The 25352-nt window shown below is 50.1% G+C and overlaps 1 protein-coding gene across 3 annotated transcripts in view; it reads right to left on the bottom strand.

Annotated features, from left to right (window-relative positions):
* Positions 1-534: 534 nt before the first annotated feature.
* Positions 535-25352, bottom strand: part of tmem275a (transmembrane protein 275a) — a 77011-nt gene continuing 52193 nt past the window's right edge. For all 3 annotated transcript variants that reach the window (XM_072510673.1, XM_072510670.1, XM_072510672.1), the window contains one exon: positions 535-1452. In XM_072510673.1, coding sequence (XP_072366774.1) covers positions 823-1377 — 555 coding nt within the window. In that variant the 5' untranslated portion in view covers positions 1378-1452 and the 3' untranslated portion in view covers positions 535-822. The remainder of the gene's footprint in view (positions 1453-25352) is intronic.

The following is a 25352-nucleotide window of genomic DNA, read 5'->3' as shown; positions in this document are numbered from 1 at the left end:
ATTCCCTCCGAATACCTCCTCTAAAGAACTCAGGCTGCTTTTATTATCCCAATGAGGCTAAGGAGGTGACATGAACAAAGCAAATGTATAGTCACATTCCTCCTGCCCTCAATGTTTCCTTCCTTGCTGAGGTGATTTAATCACTTCAGCACTAGGGGAACATTTATACAGTGCATAAACCTAGGAAGGGGTTCGAAATGAATATTGAAGCATACGGGGGAAAAGAGGGTTTTGACAAAATATGTATCTCTGTTTACAAAGTTAATCTTCTCACAATATCGTATTAAATTCGTTACCTCTTAATTAAAATAAATGGTTCCTGTACGTGTCCCAAATTATTTTTTGGGGGGTAGGGGTTGTAAAATGCACATCTGGTGACAAAAATCTGTACTTTTGGCATACATAGTTTATGGTCCATACATTGCTCAAGCAATACGTTGGACCTTATCAACAGGTCACTTGTAATTTGCAGATATGTTTGCGACTGTCTCATGATTTGGGGCTTGTTGAGGTTAGCCAGACGGTGCTTTTTGTTTTCAAATTTCAAAGTTCTGCTTAACAAGAAGCATTTTTACTAAATCGCTTCTGGCCTGTGTGCATTTCACTCTCAGAAGACAGTAGGAGACTAGAAATGTCATTGTTCAAATAAAATAAATTGTAAAAATGGAGGCGACTGCAGTTCACACAGAAAGGTGGGTTGATACGTTCTGTAGCATAGGTTGTTCAAACTTAAACGTGAGTTGCTGCTGGTGGAAGGTTCAAGAGGCATGGCCATGACATCGTACAGTAAGGGTAGCTTTGAACTCAGAGCTCAGGCCAGTTCTATGATGATGTGCCCAAGTCCCGGGGTAGGTTCAGTTGTATCGCCTCAGCGCCAGCTGTATACTTGGCTCCAGGGTTGTTGCCATCCATTGTAAAGAGTTTGCATGTCTTTGAGTTTTCATGGACTGGTGTGGACTTCTTAGAAGACACTGGTGAGTTTGTGGGGCTGAGCTGGACTGCAGTCGTGTCTTGCACTGTGTGCTCACTAGTCTCAATCTCAAATGTGGCGTGACCCGGTTTGATAATGCCAATATTGGAGCCAGGTTTGGACTTCCTTTGGCCATGGGCTGGAGGTCTCCGACTGCAGATGCAGCAGGCTGCAAAGAAGGTGAAGGCAACCACCAGCAAAATGGGGCCGATGATGATGGGGGGATTGTTCACTGGCAAGAAGGTGCCAAATGCAAAGGCTCCCACGAGAGTTATGTTGATCCCTGCCAACATGATGCAGAGGCCACAGGCACAACAAAGAGCTGGAGATGGAAGGCCCTGAGGCCTTGTCTTCTTCTGCCCGGGCTTCTGAGGTACAGCAGTGTTAGTTTTCTCGGTGAACATCATGCTTTCAATCAGGCAGGGTGTGCTAAACCATTCCCACTCAAAGCCGCACGTTAGAATGGCATTTAATTCCCTTAGCTGTGAAAACAGAAAGCATATACATCAGCTAATTAACAGATTCAGGCACATCTGAATGATGAAAAATTCAATTTGCAATCATTGCATACAGGGTATAAGTTGTTAATCCATGTTTATAAAGCGTTTCTTAAAAAGTAAGAAATAAAGTTCTATGACGCAGAAGGAGAAGGAGTAGGGAATATAATTTAATTTTAAGTACTTGAGGGACACTGGCAGAAGGTGGATATTTACTGAAGGAACTTGTGATGAAAGACCATGTACCCAAAATCATGCACCAAAGCTTGATATGCAAGCACAAAATTTGAACAATTGACTGTATGTACAGAATTGTATAAACAGCAAATTTTACAAATCAGTACAATTGTATGTACATACAACTAGATCTCCAAAGGCATTGTTCAAACTGATTGAGAGGATTTCTTTTTGATCTGGATTAATGTGATTGTTGATTTATGGGGAATGAATATGGTTAAGTTGCATTTCTACTGCAAAGAATTCTGAAACTATTTTTTTTAATATAAATTTTAGAGCACCCAATTCATTTTTTCCAATTAAGGGGCAATTTAGTGTGGCCAATCCATCTAGCCTGCAGATCTTTGGGTTGTGGGGGCGAAACACACGCAAATACGGGGAGAATGTGCAAACTCCACAGTGACCCAGAGCCGGGATTGAACCTGGGACCTCGGCGCCATGAGGCAGCAGTGCTATCCACTGCGCCACCGGGCTGCCCCAAATTCTGAAACTATGAATACAACATTTGAGTTTGATTGATATGGCAATATCGATATTTATGTGGAAATTTTAAATCTCTCATAGAATCCCTACAGTGCAGGAGGAGGCCATTCGGTCCATTGAGTCTGCACCGATCCACTCAATCCTAAACCCTTAACTTAAGCTCTACATTCCTGGATACTGAGGGAGAATTTGGAATGACCAATCCACCTGCACATCTTTGGACTGTGGGAGGAAACCGGAGCACCCGGAAGAAACCCACGCGGACACGGGGAGAATGTGCAAACTCCACACAGACAGTCACCCAAGGCTGTCATTGAACCAGGGTCCCTGGCGCTGTGAGGCAGCAGTGCTAACCACTGTGTCACCGTGCCACCTGTAAATCCTGATTGGTCCCAAAATTCAACAGGGGGGATTATGGGTGCAGTGGATGGAGGGGAGGTGGGGGGGGGGGGGGGGGGGGGGGTAGCTGCTGGATGATCCACTGGCCTCCCCTGCAGATCCTCTAAGGAAATGAGAGATATCCAGTTGCATTGTGAGAGGCCTACAATTTCCATCTGGGCTCCAGTATTGAGGTCTACGATTAGCCAAGGGGCCAGGACCACTAAGGAGTACAATTTAAAGACTCCTGTATTAGCCCCTCCTATTCAAGTAGGGCTCCAGGAGATGGGCTTCAGATCCTTTCCTCAAGCAAGTAGTGGCCCAGGTATCTAGGCACAGCAGAATGATGCCAAATAGGCATATCCAGATGCCCTGCATCAAATGAGGTGCTGCCCCATTGACCGTTGCAGAATCTAGAAAGATCAGGGCTGGAGATCACTAGCTGGCATTATCTTATCCACCCACCATATTGGATGCTCAGGTAACTATTTTCAGCCTGATACAGTAAAATCTCAATGAGTTGATTCCCAGAGGAATCACCTCCAAATTTGTGTTAAGTGGAGCTTTGCTATAATAGCCAAGGAGGCCCCATTCCCACATGACTGCATCTCCCCACATGTCTACATACTCGATCCATGTCAAAAACAACAGATTCAAAGGTCAAATGAAAACACAGTAATGATGAGAAAAAGTCTTTATTAAATTTATTCACATCTCACAATGACCTTGGGAAAGGCCGGGGATGGGATTCTCCGTTTCAGAAACTAAGGGCTGGATTCAGCCGCCCTGCCCGCCTCAAGAACGCCATGGGCAAGCTGCGTACAATGGAGAACTCTATTGACCTCGGGCGGGATTCTCCGGTCGCCGGTTGGACGCGGCTGGAGAATCCTGCCCTCAGTGTTAACCCCGGGACTGAATCAGTGGACTTCTACAACAACGTTGGCACTGGTCCCGGAGCAATTCAGGATCCGTTAATGGGCTAGCATCAGCGCCACGTGGAACTCGATTAATTCCAATGAAAAACGGTGTCCGATTTGCCAGGGTCGTGATTGGCACTCAAGAGGCTGACAAGCTGCAGCCGCACATTAGCACTCCACTCCCCACACACACTCATCCCAGCCAACAAGATGGCAGCATGGACAGCAGCACCCGGTTCACGGGCGCAGAGCTTGAGACCTGCCAGACGCTGTGGAGGAGAAGCAGGCCACATTGCCCCCTGGAATGGGCAGAAGGCTGCCACCTGCCTCCATCCATTGGGCACAGGTGGCAAAGGCTGCAAGCACCGTGGACTGGACAGCAGTGCAGGAAGACGCTGCACGACTTCCTCAAGGTGGCCAGGGTGAGTAACCAGCTCCTTGCCCTGGCACCACACCCGTAAACCTCCCCCACCCCCCCCCCCCCCCACCCCGAGGGCCACTGAACCCCACCCACTATCAGAATGCATGTTCCCCACCCTGCATCACATGCCAGCACGCATGCCGCCCGCCATGGCCGGTTATCCTGTTCCCAAAGGCCACCAGCTGCCCACCCCCCTGTGCTGCATGCGTCCATCTGCCTAACATTGTGCACTTCCTGTCTCACCCCTGCCCCCCCACCCCCCCTCGCCCTGCCCCTAGGAGAAGGCATTGCATAACTGCAGAGAGAGAGAGAGGACCGAGGGGGACTGCTGGACCTGCGGCCCCTCACCGTCATGGAGCAGCGGGCACTTGGTCGGTGGGCCTGGAGAGAGGGCAGTCACCGAGGCGGACGTTGGCATCAGGCAACAAAGTGAGTCCCTGCTGAGTTGCAGTGTCCCTATGGCATGTGTGGCACAATCCTCACATACCCCCCTCACCACCCCACACCATGCTCACACCACAACTGTACCACCCCACCTTGCCCTCACCACCCCTCACCACTCCTCACCATCCCCACATTGCCCTCACCACCCCTCACCACTCCTCACCATCCCCACACAATCCCTCACCACCCCCTCACCACCCCCACACCATCCCTCACCGCACCCACACACCACCCTCACCGCACCCACACACCACCCTCACCGCACCCACACACCACCCTCACCGCACCCACACACCACCCTCACCGCACCCACACAATCCCTCACCACCCCCACCACCCCACCCTCACCGCACCCACACAATCCCTCACCACCCCCACCACCCCCCACCACCCCCCCACCACCCCCCACCACCCCCCCACCACCCCCCCACCACCCCCCCACCACCCCCCCACCACCCCCCCACCACCCCCCCACCACCACCCCCCCACCACCACCCCCCCCTCACCCCCCCCTCACCACCCCCTCACCACCCCCCCCTCACCCCCCCCTCACCCCCCCCTCACCACCCCCTCACCACCCCCTCACCACCACCCCCTCACCACCCCCCCACCACCACCCCCCTCACCACCCCCCTCACCACCCCCCTCACCACCCCCCCACCACCCCCCCACCACCACCCCCTCACCACCCCCCCTCACCACCCCCCCTCACCACCCCCCCACCACCCCCCCACCACCCCCCCACCACCCCCCCACCACCCCCTCACCACCCCCCCACCACCACCACCCCCCCACCACCCCCACCCCCCCACCACCCCCTCACCACCCCCCCGCCACCCCCTCGCCACCCCCTCGCCACCCCTCACCACCCCTCACCACCCCTCACCACCCCTCACCACCCCGCACCACCCCTCACCACCCCCCACCACCCCTCACCACCCCCCACCACCCCTCACCACCCCCCACCACCCCTCACCACCCCCTCACCACCCCCCACCACCCCCCACCACCCCTCACCACCCCCCACCACCCCCCACCACCCCCCACCACCCCTCACCACCCCCCACCACCCCCTCACCACCCCTCACCACCCCCCACCACCACCCCCTCACCACCCCCTCACCACCCCCTCACCACCCCCTCACCACCCCCTCACCACCCCCTCACCACCCCCTCACCACCCCCTCACCACCCCTCACCACCCCCTCACCACCCCCCACCACCCCTCACCACCCCCCACCACCCCCTCACCACCCCTCACCACCCCCCACCACCACCCCCTCACCACCCCCTCACCACCCCCTCACCACCCCCTCACCACCCCCTCACCACCCCCTCACCACCCCCTCACCACCCCCTCACCACCCCTCACCACCCCCTCACCACCCCCTCACCACCCCCTCACCACCCCCTCACCACCCCCTCACCACCCCTCACCACCCCTCACCACCCCCTCACCACCCTCACACCACTCCTCACTACCCCCACACCACCCCTCACCACCCCCTCACCACCCCCTCACCACCCCCCACCACCCCCCACCACCCCCCACCACCCCCCACCACCCCCCACCACCCCCCACCACCCCCTCACCACCCCCCACCACCCCACACCATCCCTCACCACCCCCTCACCACCCCCTCACCACCCCCACACCATCCCTCACCACCCCCTCATCACCCCTCACCACCCCCTCATCACCCCTCACCACCCCTCACCACCCCTTACTGCCCCTCACCACCCCTTACTGCCCCCTCACAACCCCCACACCACCCCCTCACAACCCCCACACCACCCCCTCACCGCCCCCACACCGCCCCCACACAATCCCTCACCACCCCCGCCATCCCCTCATCACCCTACACCACCCCTCACCACCCCCACACCAACCCAACCACCCCCACACCACCCCTCACCACCCTCACACCACTCCTCACTACCCCCACACAATCCCTCACCACCCCACCACCCCTTTACCACTCCCACCCCACTTCCCCCTAGTCCCCCACACCACCCCTACCACCCCACTTCCCCCTTGTGGTGTTGGGTTCTCTGGTGCACAGATGAGCCAACACAGTTGTATGTGGTACAACTCTATTTTATTTTAACTCTTATATACAGTTCGTTCTGGATACTCTGCACGTGCTGTCTCCCTGAGTGTGTCGTGTAGCAGGTCTGTCCTGGTCCTCGTCTCCAGCTAATACTGACCACCAGGTGTCGTGTTTGTGCTTTTATATCTTTCTGTGATTGGTTGTGGTGTTGTGTGTTCTGATTTGTCTGTTGGTGTGTCTATCATGATGTGTGTGTTTGAATATCATGACATCCCCCCTTTTTACAAAGATATGTGCCTACGTGGTTATAAATATAATCGTGTCGTGAGTGCATCTAAGAGTGTGTGCGTGTGTTGTGTACAGCGTGTGTATATGACGTAACTATTTACATGGGGTGATGTCGGGTGCGTCACACTAACAAGGTTGTACCATAACAAAACATGAATGCGAGAAAAAAAACAACTTGAACAGTGGTCCGGTCAGACGATATCTGGAACGATAAACAACAACAGGTTATAATACAGGAATGTTTGACTTTTTGAACGTATGAACAGCGTTATAAGTCCAGTCTAATGGGTGACCGCCTCAAGAATAGGCTGGTCCTCAAGCCGGTTCAGCTGTGGAAATTTGGGTTCACACTGGTTCACCTTGGACTGTTGGAGGTGATGCTGTTGCCGAAGTCTCTACTTTTCCATTTGTTGTACTTCGTGCAGTGCTTGGTTTTTCATTCGTGCAAATATAACATTCAACATCTTTGTTAGTGTTGCCTTGGCTGTGGTTTGGTTCTGGTGGCGATGGAAGGGGCATGATCCGTGGCATCTCCATGAAGTCATCCTTGGGAACCAGTAGAGGATCCGGCGTGTGCGTACGGTTCAGTTGCGAGCGTGGAAGGCGGCGCAAAGCTCGCTTGCGCCTACGCACCAATCCATCCGCCCTGCATGCCAGGAACAAGGTGGAGTCTTTTTTCTTTTTATGTTTGTGGTGGACGGCATCTTGTAGCCGATGGGTCGTTGCCATCGAAGTAGCACCATCACTAATATCATGCAAGGCGATGACTGTGCCAGATGTGGAAGTTGGCCGAGACCGTGCACGCTGGTTCCGGCCACCTGCTGTGCCGGAAGGGCGACTCCGCAGAGAAACGTCGAAGCATGTCGCCTTGGAGAGAGAATTGTTGCTCGCATCAACGTCTGGCGATGGCGCGAATTGGTGTGTCCGTCTTGGACCGCCGGTGCTGGTCGCCACTGCCGGCCCAGTGGGACTGCCACGCGATCCATTCCCTGTCGCCGTGCCATCCGCCGTCACCCGGAGCGTGCCATCACCGAGGCCGCGACACCGCCCGTCCGGAGCAAGGTCTGGCGTGCGCGAATCAGAGTCGGCGCTTGGCTGCTCCCCATCTGGAGTCCGGTCTGCCTTCCGTCGATACTCCCCGTCCGGAGTCCCAACAGGTTCACTGGAGGCAGCCGAGATTCCCTGAAGCTGCACTTCTGGAGTCGGAACATGCAGGAATGCACCAACCAGTGGAGAGGCTCGAGCCATCGAGGGTGGAAGCGGTGCGCCGCCACCGCAATTGTCAGTGGTCCCACCGTGATCGTCGAGTGCCTCGGTACGCACTAGGCGAGGTCTGTCACCTTGCACCTTTTGCATGGGAAGTGGGATGCTGTCGTCACTCGTCTCGCATCCCGTGGATAGATCCTCATTAGCAGCTTGCTGTTCACTAGGGTTGGGTAAATTGTCAGAGTTTTCATCTGGTGGTGCACACCATGTCAGTGGACTGTCATTGTCTTGCCGTTGTCCTTCATTTGGGCTTTTCTTCTTTGGAATTTTAAATCTTCCCCCAGACATTGCAGAACCTTGTTTATTATCCCCAAATTCTCCCATATGTATGGTCTCGAATATAGGATCCAATGTTTCTATCGACATTGTACTATTTTCCAAAGAACATTCCGTTTCACTTTTCTTCTCAGGTACCTCATATGTATCTTTGTCTAATGTACATGCCTTCATGGTCTCTGGGTCTTATTTTGCTGGGACTGGCATGGTCACAGTCTCTCTTTTACTGTTCTCAATTGCCCACATTATACTCCCCATACATAACTGCTTAATCACTGGGGTTAGTGTGGTACAATGGATAATCGGGTCGACCTTATCTGCATCTTCACCATTAGTGGAAAGCACACTTGGTTCACTTGAAACTGCTGCGGGTTTTTAATTCGTTATCTGGCTACTCGATGTCGGTGTCCTCAGGATTCTTGCTCCAATGTTCTGCTCATTTATCAGTGGAGTGTGTATAGGTTCAATGCAATTAATGTTCCCCTCAAGGTTTGAAGAGTCATTACTGACTAACTGCTGGTCTCCGAAGTTGGGACTTTGCGGCGTTGTGTTGAAGGGAGACATTTGTCCCTGCTGTAGATATGATTCAGGTTGTGTTATTTCCATTACCTGAGGATCAATGTCTTGTCCATTTTTTCGATCCGTACTAAAACACTGGCAATTCTCAGTCTGCTCCTTGCAAGTTAAACATTCAATTAATTTCTTTAGCAAATCCTCAGCATCCTTCTGTGACCGTGCAGCATTATTAATCTCTGTTCGGCTATAATGATCCTGAAGGTCAGCGCATAAACCCTTTTCCTTCGGGCTTGGAAGAGGCGATTCCTTTGGCTTGTCTTCAGTTGGGCTTGAACAGTCTTCAGCGCTGTGCCCTTCATTGTAGCATGAGAGACCGTCATGGTCATGCTGCTGTGTAGTGGAGCATGGTAGGCTGTTATAGCCTTCTTGCTGTTCACGTGAGCATGGCAGACTTGCATCGTCTGCCGCTGGTTGGTCAGGAGAGGTTGCTAGACCCTCATGGTCTTGTTCCTGCAAGGACCGCACATTGGAGTCTTGCGTTGCTTCTATCGTGGAGGCTGTCCACGAGCTCTCTGTGGAGGCTTGTGACACTGGAGTCACTTCTTGTTCGTGCAAGGACTGCACTCTGGAGTCTTGCGTTTCTGCAATTGTGGAGTCTGTCCACGAGCTTGCTGTGGAGGCTTGTGACACTGGAGTCACTTCTGGTTCATGCGAGGACTGCGCTCTGGAGTCTTGCATGTCTTCTTTCATAGAGTCGGGAACGTTGAGCGGGACGTGGAACACGCTCTGTGTGGCAGCAGGGCGCTCTCCGTGTGCTTGCACCGCTCCCTGTCTGTTAATGTCAGGCTGCAGCATCATCCGGTCCTGATAAGTTGGGACGTCATATCTGCTGGATTGAAGATCCTCAAATCCGAAAAATGAATCCGCATCTGCGTCGGATTCAATGTGGGGGCCGCCAATGTGCAACACGAAAGGTTCATCCGAGTCATAGTCGTATAGGACCACGGAGCTATCATTGGGCTCGCGAGGTCCGGAAACACTGTAAAGATCGTCATCGAAGTATTCGAGGTAGGAATCATCGGCTTGTGCGTAGGTAACTGCTTGTCGGAGGGTTCTTCGGAGGTCAAATTCATCTCCTGGGTCAATTTGCGGCAATGTGCTGTCATTCCAGGTGAGGGAAGGTTGTTTTACAGCTTTAACAGATTTTTGTTTTTTTGATTTGGGACGTTTCCCTTTTAAATTGGATTTGGGACGTTTCCCCTTTAAATTGGTGCGGTCTGGGGCCTCTGACATCCTGACGCTCGGTATGTAGCACGTAGGAAGCGACTGCGCATGCTCAGATCGCTGTTCCTTTACCGATGGCCGTTTTCTTGACTGCGCATGCGCAGCATCTCGCGCATGCGTAAACGAAACTTCCGGTTCTGCGCATTGCTCGCGCAACTGTGCGAGCGTGATACCTTTAGCAAGATGGCCGCCGACCTCGACCCAGCCCTCTCTCAGGCCCCGGATTTCAGCCTCTGGGAATTCGGGCTCCGGGATCCCGGCCACGAGGTGAGTACTGCCGCTTTTCTTACCTTTACTTGCCGATTGGATTGCGTTTTCTTCACAGTACTTGGAGAATTTGTCCAGGACTGCCTGGTAATCGTACCTTTGCTGCCTCCTGAAGAACCTGAACCTTGTGAATATTTCTCTTGCCCTTGCACCGGCGATGGTGAGGAGAAATTCAATTTTTTCGCTATCACCAGGTCTTGGAGTTCAGCTACCACCAGGAACAATTCGAACACTTGCCGGAATCGCCGCCAGTTTTCGTGGAGATCGCCGTGGCACTGGAGCGGCTGCGGAACCGGGAGCTCTATCATTTTGCCTGGGCACTGCTGGTTGTCTCTGTACACTGAGGTATGCCGGCAGGTATCGATACACTCCTGTACCATGTGGTGTTGGGTTCTCTGGTGCACAGATGAGCCAACACAGTTGTATGTGGTACAACTCTATTTTATTTTAACTCTTATATACAGTTCGTTCTGGATACTCTGCACGTGCTGTCTCCCTGAGTGTGTCGTGTAGCAGGTCTGTCCTGGTCCTCGTCTCCAGCTAATACTGACCACCAGGTGTCGTGTTTGTGCTTTTATATCTTTCTGTGATTGGTTGTGGTGTTGTGTGTTCTGATTTGTCTGTTGGTGTGTCTATCATGATGTGTGTGTTTGAATATCATGACACCCCTCACCCCCTCACACCACCCCTCACACCCCACAACCCCCTCACCATCCCCACACCACCACCTCACCACCCCTGCACCACCCCCACACCACCAACACACTACCCACCTCCCCTGCTCAAGCCATGCACCACACCCCCACCACCCCCACCACTCACCTCTCCAACCCGCGATCCAATCATGCATCATGTATTGTGCCTTGCAGGATCGCCTGCCGATGAGGAGGGCTCATCATGTGGATGCTTTGGAGGAGAAGGTAGTGCCATGGGTCAGGATGTCCAAGGCCTGGGGCACAGTGTATGGGCAGTGGCCGAGGCACAGTGGAGGGCTGCCCTGTCACAGGCAGCTATGTACCAGGGTCATCTGGACATTGCAGCGGCGCTCCAGGGTTTGGCCCAGACACGAAGATCGAGGACATTGACGGCTTTGCCTGTGCACTGGCTGATCTGAGCCAGTCCCAGAGGGAGGTGGCACAGTCCCTGTGCACCATGACCACGGGCCTAGGGACTCTGGTGGAAACGAGAGCGAGCCGCCAGGACTGGCAGCGGGTGGCAGGGGAGCCCCAGGAGTTCTCAAGTTGCACCCCCGTCCCAAGGAATAGCCTGGGTGCCAACGGGCACCCCGAGGGAGGAGGAGGTGATGGGGTTCCTGCCGGTGACTCCATCACGGTTGGCACCATGCCACTTGCGACACCCGAGTGACTTTCAGGCCCATCCAGGCCTGTTCGCTCCAGAGAATGGCCGCCAAAGAGGACCCTTGTCACAGGGCTGGAATCGCAGCTGGCTGCCTCCACTTCTTTGGAGGGGACCCACCTAGACGTAGTGTTAGGGCCTGTAAGGCCAGAGAAGTAGACACCAGTTAAATTGGCATAGGTGCAGAACACAGGATAGTGTTAGGGGCTAGGGCACAAACCATTATAGTGATGTTCTCTTGTTATGTTCAAAATAAACACCTGTGCACAAAAGTCCCAAACTGCCTCGGGGCTCTGTCAGAAGGGTGTGTGGGATGGGATGGGGTGCTGGGGGCTGTGTGTGGAGGGGGTGAGATGGGCGGACAGTGAAGATGGGCACGGCCCGGGGCCCCGAGGTTGGACTCTGTGCATCGCCCCGATAACCCGCCCCTCCTTCTCAACCCCAATCCCCCCCCCCCCCCCCGCCACCTGCACTCCGTCCGCACCTCCAAACCCCAAGGGCTCGGTTGGCCAACTCGCATGCAGGGACCACCCAGGTAGACAGTGAAAAGTGCTACTGCGGGCCGCCGTCAGACGTTGTCAAACAAAGTGGAGTACCAGAGGTCATCGCAGAGCGAGTCATCATCATCCTTCATCCCATGGACCAGACCCGCTGTTACTGCCAACCCAGGACCCGCACCCAATAGTGAGGTAGATAGGAACCATGGAGGCGGTAGCAGGGGGGAGTGGGTGGTGCAGGGAGGGTGGTCATTGTAATGATATGCAGAAACAGTGTATATAACTGTATATATGGCCTCCGACCACTAGGTATCATGCAAGAGGAACAGGACACTGGAACCAGACAGAGCCAGTCATGATCAGAATTACAGAAGCTATCAGAAGCATGGTTAAAAGATCCACAGTTTGGTTACCAATAGTTTAGTTTACCCACAGTTTATTCATCATTAAATAACTAGTCTTGAACTAGATGTTCTGTCGTACACTGATTCATTTATTATCATAGTACACAAACATGACATGGTAGCAGGAGTGATTTGAACGGCACAGTCGCCAAACCAAGAAAAAAAATTACTACAAGAAAAATGCAGTTCTTCAAATGGAAAGTCTGAAAGCTCCAGAACAGCTTCAACACTGGTAATGTGTTTGGTAATTGGCACGTGTTTAAACAGCACTTCACGCTGTACGTCTCACCTATTGGCTTGCAGGCACAGCCGGACGAAAGAAAAATTGCGCTATTGCTCACGATAGCAGGCCCGCAGGCGATTGAAATATATAATACGTTTGCGTATGAGCAAGAGGAAGGCAGTAAGAAATTTGATGCTGTGATCAAAAAATTTGACGAGCATTGTAAACCTAAGAAAAATAAAACGTATGAAAGATTCATTTTTCGAATGCGCACTCGGAAGACTGCCGAATCATTCTATAGTTTTTTTTACTGAAACCGCAGACGTGCAACTTCACGGCTCTGAAATCCTCCATTAATAGAGATCGAATTGTTTTTTGGATTGCATGATACTAATGTTCGTGAGCGGCTTTTATGAGAAAATGAGCTCCAATTAGAAGATGCCATAAATATTTGCATTGCTAGCGAACTAGCTATGCAATATGTTAATGCGTTTAGTACAAGATATTTTTACGCAAATATTGCAAGCAATGCAATGTTGTGACACACTTTGAAAAGAAACGTGGTCTCAGCAGCCATTCTAAACAGTCTGAACATAAAGCCATTGCATGTAAAAGATGTGATTATAAGTACCTAGCAAGGCAAGGTCCAGCTTTTGTCAAAATATGCACCAAGTGCAAAGTGAAGAATCGCTTCACAAAACATGTTTCTCAAATAAGAAAATTCATGCAGGGCAATCGTTTAACGTGATCGATGACACTAGTTTAAGTGACACATTTTTCTGGTGTCGGTTGAAGACACAGCAAATGAAGCCATACCGATTAAAATGCTGCCCACAAGTAGAAGGAGTGCTAAAAGTGAAATTACAGCAGGAGCATGGGACAAATGGGCTGTACCTTTCATTATCAATCGATCGCTAATTCCTGTTAAATTAGATACTGGTGTGAAGACGAACTTAATTACTAGAAGTGATATTAAGACCATGCAGCTAAAACCAAGAATTCAAAATAAATAAACCGGTCTTATTTAACTACTACAATGGTAAGAAGATTGACACTTTGGGTATGTGCGAATTAGACATGCAAGTAAAAAACAAAGTGCTAAAGCTGAAGTTCTCAATAGTTGCTGAAGGTCATGAATCATTATTGAGTGATGAAGCGTGTGAGGCACTGGAATTGTTCCAAAGAGTCTAAAGCCCTGAGTACACACAGTGGCTCAGTGGAGTCCATCGTACAGGACTTTCCGGAAATATTCAAGGGCTTTGGTGTCCTGCCGTTCACAAATAAAATACAATTAAGAGAGGATGCTCAACTGGTGATACACGTTCCTCAAAGAGTTCCAGCACCATTATGTGACTGTCTCAAGGCAGAGTTAGACAGAATGACATAAAGAAAATAGAAGAGCCTACATATTAGGTCAACTCAATGGTCTGAGCAAAAAAAGAAGAATAACAATCTCAGGATTTGTATGGATCACAAGGATTTGAACGCAAACATTAATAGAGAGAGCATTATCAAATTCCAAAAGAGGGAAGAGATCACAAGCGAGATGTCTGGTGTGAAATTTTTTTACCCGATGCATCGCAGGGATTCTGGCAGCTCAAGTTTGATGAAAAAAGTACCAAGTTCTGCACATTCAATACTCCTTTTGGCAGATATTGCTTTCTCCGCATGCCCTTTAGCATTATATCTGTGTCTGAGATATTCCACAGAGCTATGGAACATATCACTGAGGGCATTGAGGGGGTTCGGGTCTATGTAGACGACATCATCGTATGGGTGCCACCTGACAGGAACACAATGAAAGGCTGATTGTGGTCAGAAGGAGTGGGCTGAGGCTTAACAAGGCCAAATGCCAGGTTGGAGTACATTTACATTCCTGGGCGATAAGCTTCTGTTCGCAGAATAGAGCCAGATGAAATGAAGATTAATGCCATACTAAACATGCCCCGACCCACGAATAAAAAAGGAGTACTACAAATAATGGGCATAATCAACTTCATAGGGATGTTCGTTCCCAATCTCTCAGCCAAAACAGTGTGTCTCTGAGACATCTGACAAAAAGTGAATGATTTCACTTGGGCAGAGCCGCAGGAGCAGGAGTGGCTCCAGCTAAAGGAAGCTCTTATAACCATGCCTGTGCTGAAGTTATTTGATCCAGCAAGGAACACCAAAATATCTACTGATGCATCATAAGATGGTATAGGTGCAGTATTGCTGCAACAAGAAGATGGAAAAATCTGGAAACCTGGGGCATATGCTTCACGGTCAATGATGGAGCCTGAGTGCCAATATGTACAGATTGAAAAAGAATGCCTAGGACTGGGAGTTGGCTTGAAAAAATTCCATACATATATATATGGTCTACCCACATTTACCTTTGAGTCGGATCATCGACCACTGGTTGTAATCATTAAAAAGAATCTCAACGAAACATCTCCACAAAAACAGCATCTCATTATGAAGCTTCAAAGATATGACTGAGTTGATATATACGCCTTTGAGATGGATCATCGACCACTGATTGTAATCATTGAAAAATAATCTCAACGAAACGTCTCCACAAAAACAGAGTCTCACGATGAAGCTTCAAAGATACGACTGAGTTGATATACACGCCTGACAAACATATAGTGTTAGCAGAGGCATTATTCAGAGCTCCAACAGCATATAATGTCAGCTCTACTGGAGAAGATGTACAGGCTCAAATAGACATGATCACTGATGCACTGCCAGTATCAGACGCCAAGTCAAAACGAATTGTCAAAGAGACAGCAAAAAGTGAGGGGTTGCAGATGGCAATACAAAACCTTAACAATGGTTGTCCTAAAGGTTCATGCACAAAATATTGTGAAATCAGATCTGAGCTAAGTGCAGTAAATGGGCTACTATTAAGTCAAGAAAGAATTGTGATTCTGCAGTCGCTACGCAATAATTTTAAAAGGAGAGCCAGAGTTACTGTACATTGGCCTGGTATAAACAAAGATATTTAAGATATGATAGAGAAATGTGAAACGTGTCAAAAGTATCAGCACCGGTAAGCGAGAGAACTAATGAACATAGTTGAAATACCATCAGCTCCGTGGCAAAAAGTTGTAATGTATTTATTCTATCTCAATGGCACGGAATATCTGATAGTCTTTGACTATCATTTGAATTTTCCAGAAATAGCACTTCTGTCAAGCTCCTCGGCAAGTTGTGTGATAATGTATATGAAATCGACATTTGCAAGTCATGGCATACTTAAAACTGTGGTGAGTGATAATGGTCCACTTTTTAAATTGCAAATAATGGCAAGAGTTTGCGATGCAATATGATTTTGAACACATTACTTCGAGTCTATTATACCCACAATTGAATGGTAAAGCGGAGAAGGGAGTTCAAATAAAATGGGCAGCAAAACTCATCTGTATCTAGCATTATAGAACTAGCATTATAGCATTATATATCTACTGAATTATAGAACTTCACCTTTAAGCTGTGGTTTGTCAACTGCAGAGTTACTGATGAATCGCAAGCTACATACCATATTGCCATTCCACACAAAGACAAGGGAAAACGAAAAGTTAAGACGTAAGCTGGAATCTCAGAAGCAAATACAGAAGGCAGATTATGATAGAACAACCAGGAGTCTTAAATCGTTATTACCAAGCTATGTTGTAAGGATTGAGGATCCTGATGGATGGCCTAGAAAAGCTACTGTACTACACGAAGCAGGTCTAAGATCATACGCTGTATTGATAGAACAAGGACAGATTTTGAGAAGAAATCGTCAGGCACTATTGAAAACAAAAGAACCTGTTCAAGAACAGCAAGATGATGGCGTTAGTGAAGACATCTATCAACCTGAACTAACACAAACTTTGGAAGAGTCAGACTTGAATATACAGAACGACGATCAAAACAGTGACACAACCTTATCAGATACACCGATAGATGTTCAAAGTAGTAACACAGGTTCACCAAGCATACCAAGGTTGAGAAGATCGACAAGGAAGATAAAGAAACGAGAGTGGCTGAATCTGTGATGGGACAATAACATTTGTGAATTGTGTAAATTGCATTGTTACTCATATCATGTGTATTGTTTACAGAAATGATCTCAAGGAAAGGGGATGTAATGACATGCAGTAACAGTGAATATAACAGTGTATGTAACGGTGTATATGGCCTTCGACCACTAATAATAATAATCTTTATTATTGTCACAAGTAAGCAATGAATTTACTGTGAAAATCCCCTAGTTGTCACACTCCGGCGCCTGTTCGGGTACACTGAGGGAGAATTCAGAATGTCCAAATTACCTAACAACACATCGTTCAGACTTGTGGGAGGAAACCGGAGCACCTGGATGAAACTCACGCAGACACAGGGAGAACATTCAGACTCCGTACAGACAGTGACCCGAGCCGGGAATTGAACCTGGGACCCTGGCACTGCGAAGTAACAGTGCTAACCACTATGCTACCATGCTGCCCACTAAGTATCATGCAAGAGGAACAGGACACAGGAATCGGACGGAGCCGGAAGGCGGTGGTTCGGGGAGAAATGATTTCCTTCAAGGCCCTTAAGGAGAGAGGGGCACCGGCGACAGTTGCTGGAAAGAAAGAAATTGCAGCGGCAGTTTGGCCAGTTGACAATGGGTAGGGTGGTGGGTCAGCTAGAGTGGGTGAGGGGCGTGCAGTATGAGTACGGGGAGAAGGTGAGTTGCATGCTGGCCCACCAACGGCGACAGGCAGCGTTGAGAGAAATTCTTCAGGTGAGGACAGAGGGGAGGGGGCATGGTGTCAGATCTGGAGAATATAAATGAGGTGTTCAAGGCCTTTAACGAGGGGCTGTGTAGGGCCAAATATGGGGGGGGTGCTGATATGGGTTGGTTTTTGGATGGGCTGGACTTCCCAGAGCTGGAGGACAGGAAGAGGCAGGCGCTGGAGGAGACATTAGGGCTAAAGGAGGTGATGGAGTGTATTGGCATGATGCAGTTGGGTAAGGCACCGGGGCTGGATGGCTTCCCAGCGGAATTTTATAAGCAGTTTGCGACGGAATTGGCTCCCACCTTTTATAATAATAATCTTTATTGCCACAAGTAGGCTTACATTTACACCGCAATGAAGTTACTGTGAAAAGCCCCTTCGCCACATTCGGCGCCTGTTCGGGTACACAGAGGGAGAATTCAGAATGTCCAAATTACCTAACAGCACGTCTTTCAGGACTTGTGGGGGGGAAATCAGAGGACCGGAGGAAACCCCCGCAGACACGGGGAGAACGTGCAGACTCCACACAGACAGTGACCCAAGCCTGGAATCAAACCTGGGACCCTGGAGCTGTGAAGAAACAGTGACTATCCACTGTGCTACCATGCTGCCCATGTTTAGTATTTAATGAAGCGGTGGAAAAGGGGGAGTTGTCGGCTACGGTGGTGCAGGCGTTGATTTCGCATATCCAAAAAAAGGGAAGGATCCATTGGAGTGCGCGTCCTGTCGGCCCATCTCGCTGCTAAACACAGGCGTGAAAGTCCTGGCAAAGGTGCTGGCGAGAAGGTTGTAGTGACATATGCTGGAGATTGTTTCGGAGGACCAAACAGGCTTTGTGAAGGGAAGACAGCTCTCTAGTAATATTAGGAGGTTGCTGAGTGTAATTATGACGCCGTCAGGGAGTGAGTGCCAGAGGTGATAGTGTCCATGGACATGGAGAAGGCCTTTGATCGGGTAGAGTGGAGGTATCTGTTTGAGATGTGGGGAGGTTTGGGTTTGGGCTGAGGTTTGTGGCATGGTTCCGGTTGTTGTACCCGCCCCCAATGGCAAGTGTGAAATGAATGAGACAAACAAGGGGTACTTTGGGTAGAACAGGGGATGAGGTAGGGGTACCCGCTGTTGCCGCTGTTGTTTGTGTTGGCGATGGTACTTCGGGCCTGGATTGAATGGAGGAGGATTGTCATGGGGTGCAGGGAGAACCGGGTGTCGTTGTACGCCAATGACTTATTGTTCGTGTCGGACCCGTTGGAAAGCATGGGCTTACTGGAGAGGTTTGAGGCTTTATCAGGTTATAAGTTGAATGTGGGGAAAAGTGAGGTGCTTCGAGTGAATGCGTAGGACGGGGATTGAACTTGGGACTCTGTCAGTTAAGGTGGTGAGGGAGTGGTTTTGGTACCTGGGGTTTCAGATGACGGATGAGTAGGCCATAATGCATCGGTGGAGCCTGAAGGGGTTGGTGGAGGAGAACAATGAGACCTTAAAAGGTGGGATATGCTGCACCTGACATTGGCGGGAATGGTGCAGGTGGTGAAGGTGAAAGTGCTGCCAACATTTCTGTTTGTGTTTCAGTCCCTCCCGATTTTTCTCCCCAAGGGCTTTTTCCGGAGGGTCGATGCGCTAGTTTCGGAACTTGTGTGTGCAGGGAGAGTGCCAAGGTTGAAGAGGGCGTTGTTGCAAATGTAGAGGCGGAAGGGGGGGTTGGAGGTCTCGAACTTGTTGCATTATTATTGGCCAGCGAATGTGGAGAAAGTGAGATGATGCTGGGAGAGGGGGGTGGGGGTGGACTGGACAGGTTAGAGGAGGCATCTCATAAGGGTACCAGCCTGGGGACTCTGGTGAATGCCCCGTTTCAGTTCGCTCAGGGGAAGCGTATGGGGAGTCTGGTGGTGGAGTCGTCTATAAAAATCTGGAACAAGCTGAGGAAGCACTTTAAACTGGGTCACATGTCAATGTTGACGCCATTGTGTGGAAATCATAGGTTCATACCAGGGGGGTGGATGGGAGGTGTAGGCGGTGGAGAGAGAAGGGTTGGTGTGGGTTGTGTTTTCGAGGGGAAGGTTTGCTGGGCTAGAGGAGCTGCGGGTGAGATTTAAGTTTCCAAGAGGGAGTGATTTAGGTACTGGCAGGTGCAGGACTTTGTGCATTAGCAGCTGCCTTCATTACCTCAGATACGGGAATATATGCTTCTGGAGAAATTGCTGCTCCTGGATGAGGTGGAGGATGGCAGGATTGGGGATATGGGTGTATTGTTATGTTACTTTGAGTAACATAAGCCGTTACTTGCTGTAGGCGCTGTCGAAGACTGCTCCAGACTTCGAGGTACGTTGAATGTATTTATTGAGCAATTGACAAAGCTCCTAAATGAGTTCTACACTCTACTCATCTGACTCTAGTAACACAGTAAACTTGACTAGCTATATAGACTTACTCTAAACCACGTGTGGTGGCGTGACGGGGATACTTGCTGCACACATCCTGCTCTCTAGGTTTCTGCCAGCGAAAGGGGCTGAGGGCCTGTGTGGCTTGTGTTTGATAGTCGCCATGTGATGCAGTCTTGTGGTGATGCCACCGCTGGGTGTTCTGATTACCCATTGGTTGTGTCTGGTTCTGATTACCCATTGGTTACATGTCTGCACATCATTACAATGGGTGGCTGGGAGAGCAGGGAAAAACAGTAGTGAAAAGGATCAAGCGAAAGCGAGAGGAGGAGTTAGGGAGGGAGATAGGATGGGGAATTTGGTGTAATGTGGTGAGTGAACTCAACCTCCTGCACAACAATGGGTTTGATACAATTTGAGGTGGTGCACAGGGTCCACATGATTCGGGCTCGGATGAGTGTTTTTTTTCCGGGGCTAGCAGCAGACGGGTGTGAGAAGTGTGGGAGGGGGCCGGCGAATCATGCTCATATGTTCTGGGGGGGGTGTGAGGAGTTGGAGAATTTTTGGGAGGCTGTGTTCGGGACCCTTTAGCAAATTGTAGGGGTTGAGGTGAAGCTGGACCCTATGGTGGTAATCTTTGACGTGTCGGAGGTGCCAGAGCTGCTGGAGGGGAGGTGGGCCAATGTTGTGGCCTCCGCCTCTCTGATTGCCCGGTGACAGATGGTTTTGAATTGGATGTTAGCTACGCCCTAGCGCGGCTGGGGGATCTGTAAGAATTTCTCAGGTTGGAGAAAATCAAGTTTGCCTTATGGGGGCCAGAGGAGGGCTTTGAGGTACAGTGGACGCCGTTCATGGGTATATTTGAGGAGCTATTTGTCATGGGGGGGGGGCGTGGAATTAATAGGGGAAAAATGTAGAAACTGTACACTTTGATTGGATGTTAAGCTTGTGTTATTTTGTTGACTGTGTTTAGAATAAAAAAACTTTAAAAAATAGACATAGATGGGTATTTATTACCCACAGCGGCAGAAAATAGAGAGGTTATTGTGCGACTTTACCAATGGTTGATGTTAAGCTCCTCACTCTTGTTTTCAAATCTCTCATGCCTCGTCCTACCCTGTGAGGGGAATCATTTCCAGCCAGCAATTCCCTCAGTTCTTATTACCGCAGAGGGCATTCTTTTCCCATACTTCCTTCACTATGCTGTCATCATGCTCTTTACCATTTGGAATACTCTTTCGAAACTATTTTCCTTTGCTTCCTCTTATTGTTTTGACCAACCCGACGTGGTGATTGTCACTTTAAGGTCAGCCTGACTGGGTAAGGGTCACATGGTCTGAACAATCAAAGAACATCTAGCATGGGGAATCTCTCTGAAGGAACATTGTAAATAAAGTTTGTTTGTTCAACTTAAGAAGCCTCCGGCACTAGATCTGCACTCCATATTCATTCAAAGAACAAAGAACAAGGAAAAGTACAGCACAGGAACAGGCCCTTCGGCCCTCCAAGCCTGCGCCGACCATGCTGCCCGTCTAAACTAAAATCTTCTACACTTCCGGGGTCCGTATCCCTCTATTCCCATCCAATTCATGTATTTGTCAAGATGCCCCTTAAACGTCGCTATTGTCCCAGCTTCCACCACCTCCTCCAGCAGCGAATTCCAGGCACCCACTACACTCTGTGTAAAAAATTTGCCTTGTACATCTCCCCTAAACTTTGGCCCTCGCACCTTAAACCTATGCCCCTAGTAATTGACCCCTCTACCCTGGGAAAAAGTCTCTGACTATTCACTCTGTCTATGCCCCTCATAATTTTGCAGACCTCTATCAGGTTACCCCTCAACCTCCTTCGTTCCAGTGAGAACAAACCAGGATATTCAACCTCTCCTCATAGCTAATGCCCTCCATACCAGGCAACATCGTGGTAAACCTCTTCTGCACCCTCTCTAAAGCCTCCACATCCTTCTGGTAGTATGGCGACCAGAATTGGACACTATACTACAAGTGTGGCCTAACTAAGGTTCTATACAGCTGCAACATGACTTGCCAATTCTTATACTCAATGCCCCGGCCAATGAAGGCAAGCATGCCATATGCCTTCTTGACTACCTTCTCCACCTGTGTTGCCCCTTTCAATGACCTGTGGACCTGTACACCTAGATCTCTCTGACTTTCAATACTCTTGAGGGTTCTGCCATTCACTGTATATTCCCTACCTGCATTAGACCTTCCAAAATGCATTACCTCACATTTGTCTGGATTAAACTCCATCTGCCATCTCTCCGCCCAAGTCTCCAAACAATCTAAATCCTGCTGTATCCTCTGACAGTCCTCATCGCTATCCGCAATTCCACCAATCTTTGTGTCGTCTGCAAACTTACTAATCAGACCAGTTACATTTTCCTCCAAATCATTTATATATACTACGAACAGCAAAGGTCCTAGCACTGATCCCTGCGGAACACCACTAGTCACAGCCCTCCAATCAGAAAAGCACCCTTCCATTGCTACTCTCTGCCTTCTATGACCTAGCCAGTTCTGTATCTATCTTGCCAGCTCACCTCTGATCCCGTGAGACTTCACCTTTTGTACCAGTCTGCCATGAGGGACCTTATCAAAGTCCATATAGATAACATCCATTGTCCTACCTGCACAATCATCTTTGTGACCTCCTCGAAAAGCTCTATCAAGTTAGTGAGAATTATTAATTCGAAAATTAATCACTGGAAAGTCAGGAACACAGAAGTTCTTTCTCAACCATTCGAACTCCCTTAACTTTCTATTTAACCACCAGCCAGATAGAGTGGGCTGGATTCTCCAACCGCCGACGGTGAAATAGCATTCGCTGATCGGCAGGAGAATCACAGTTCACGACCAAATTGGGGGGGGGGGGGGGGGCGCTTTTGAGATTCCCTGTCCCATCCAAAGTGGCGTGTTCAGGGAGTACGCCACATGACATATCGACGGCCTCAGGACATCGCCTGAGACCCGCCACCCATGCTCTGCCCCCGACTGGCCGAGTTCCCGACGACATGAGTCTCTCATGGTCTCATCCGTCGGGAACTCTGCGTCGCGGCTGTGGACTCAGTCCAGCGCCGCCACAGTCGGGGGAGGGCCGATTCGCGGGCAGGGGGGACTTTATTAGGGGCTGGGGGCACTGGGGGTCCGGGGTGCGAGAGCTGGCCAAAAGGGGGGCACTATTTTGTGCGCCGGGTCTGCGAGTGGCCACCGCCATGTTGCACGGTGCGGCTGCTGCAGGCCGCTGCCATGCGCATGCGCGGCCACGGACCCGGAAATTCTCCGGACCGTATGGGCAGCTGGAGCCGGATGCTCTGCGCTGCCTCCCTGCTAGCCCCCAGCAAAACGGGAGGATTGGTGGCCGTTTTATGCCATTTCTTCTGTGGTAAAATGCCACCGTTCCCACACCAGCGTGGGGACATAGCCTCAAAATCGGAGAATCCAGCCCAGTATTTTCAAACCTTCTGTTACATGAGAAGCTCAATATGTTTTTTTCTGATTTCTGCTGTCAGGGAAGGCTAGTTACATCTACAAACCATCAGAAACAAAAGTGGCATGGCCAATTGAGTTAAGTTATTCATTTCGTCCTCTATCTCGCCAGCCTAAGTGTAACTTGGGAACAACAAGCACAGAGCCTCTGTTCAGCCACTTAGCTGTGCAATGTTGCCTGCAGCAGTGACATTGAAACGAAGGAGAAACAAATAACATCACATTTTATAACTTATACCATGTTAGCCCAGGAGGCAAATTGATGACTTTGGTTAAACCTCACGTAGAATACTGCACCCAGTTTTAGGCCTCTCACATGGTGGGTACAACAGAGACTTCAGAAAAGATGTAAAGAAAAGTCACAAATTTTCATCTTCTTAGGCAGTCCCTCGGAGTCAAGTATGACTTCCACACTAAACAGGAGGTCTCAACTAAGTGTAGATTCATGTTAAGGGTGGAGGATGTCTGGGCGAGAGGCCTTTTTTAAAAATAAATTTAAAGTACCCAATTTATTTTCCAATTAAGGGGCAATTTAGCTTGGCCAATCTTCCAACCCTGCACATCTTTGGGTTGCGGGGGGTGAAAGCCACGCAGACACGAGGAGAATGTGTAAACTCCACATGGACAGTGACCCGCAATCGGGATTGATTGCGGGTCCTAAACAGCAGACCTAAACATAGCACCACCATGCCGCCTGCGAGAGGCCTGTTATATTACTGAATTGTAACATAAATATTACTCATTTGCCTTGCCTTCTGATGATAAATAGTCGAAGTCTTCCAGATGATGACAAATTATTTATTGAGTAAGAAAATAATATACTTGTGAGTTCTTTCATTTTAATACTTTGACCAGTAAAACAAATAAGATTAGATTAAACTAACAATTATGATAATACACTACACTCTGATCTGCTCGCGTCTTCATTCTAGCTGTCCTACAACACACGAACTAAAGATAGAGCGGTAAACTCCTTACATAGCTCCTGTTAGTGTTGCCATCTAGTGATCACCTGCCTGTACTGACTTCACATTAACTAAACATGTATTAACACATACAGAGTTCACTACAAGGCCTTTTAACATAGCAACCACACAAGCTTGACAGAGCAAGGCCCAGTGTAAAGGGATCCAAGACAACTGGACACGGCTCCGCTTTGTTGGGCCGAGGACGTACACATGGACATTCTCCTAATTTACTCCTTTATTCTTTCCACAACAGCTCTCCCTCTGGGATGCATAAGGTACAGGAAAGACCTCATGCACTCATGAGCTCAGCAATGGCCTGTGGGTCTGTTTGGAAACAATACATCCGATTTGGTTTGCAGCGGCCAGAGTGCTGCTCCACACTGGGTTCACCACTCTCCTCCCGCACTGCTCCACACTGTGTTCACTGCTCTCCTCCCGCAGTGCTCCACACTGGGTTCACCGCTCTCCTCCTGCGCTGCTCCACACTGGGTTCACCGCTCTCCTCCTGCGATGCTCCACACTGGGTTCACCGCTCTCCTCTTGCGCTGCTCCACACTGGGTTCACCGCTCTCCTCCCGCACTGCTCCACACTGGGTTCACCGCTCTCCTCCCACACTGCTCCACACTGGGTTCACCGCTCTCCTCCCGCAGTGCTCCACACTGGGTTCACCGCTCTCCTCCCGCACTGCTCCACACTGGGTTCACCGCTCTCCTCCCGCACTGCTCCACACTGGGTTCACCGCTCTCCTCCCGCACTGCTCCACACTGGGTTCACCGCTCTCCTCCCACACTGCTCCACACTGGGTTCACCGCTCTCCTCCCGCACTGCTCCACACTGGGTTCACCGCTCTCCTCCCATACGGCTCCACACTGGGTTCACCGCTCTCCTCCCCCACTGTTCCACACTGGGTTCACCGCTCTCCTCCCGCACTGCTCCACACTGGGTTCACCGCTCTCCTCCCACACTGCTCCAC

This window comes from Scyliorhinus torazame, chromosome 7 (genome assembly GCF_047496885.1).
Source record: "Scyliorhinus torazame isolate Kashiwa2021f chromosome 7, sScyTor2.1, whole genome shotgun sequence".
Classification (NCBI taxonomy): Eukaryota; Metazoa; Chordata; class Chondrichthyes; order Carcharhiniformes; family Scyliorhinidae; genus Scyliorhinus; species Scyliorhinus torazame.
Note: the sequence above shows the minus strand (reverse complement) of the source record. Positions and strands in the feature narration are given on the sequence as shown.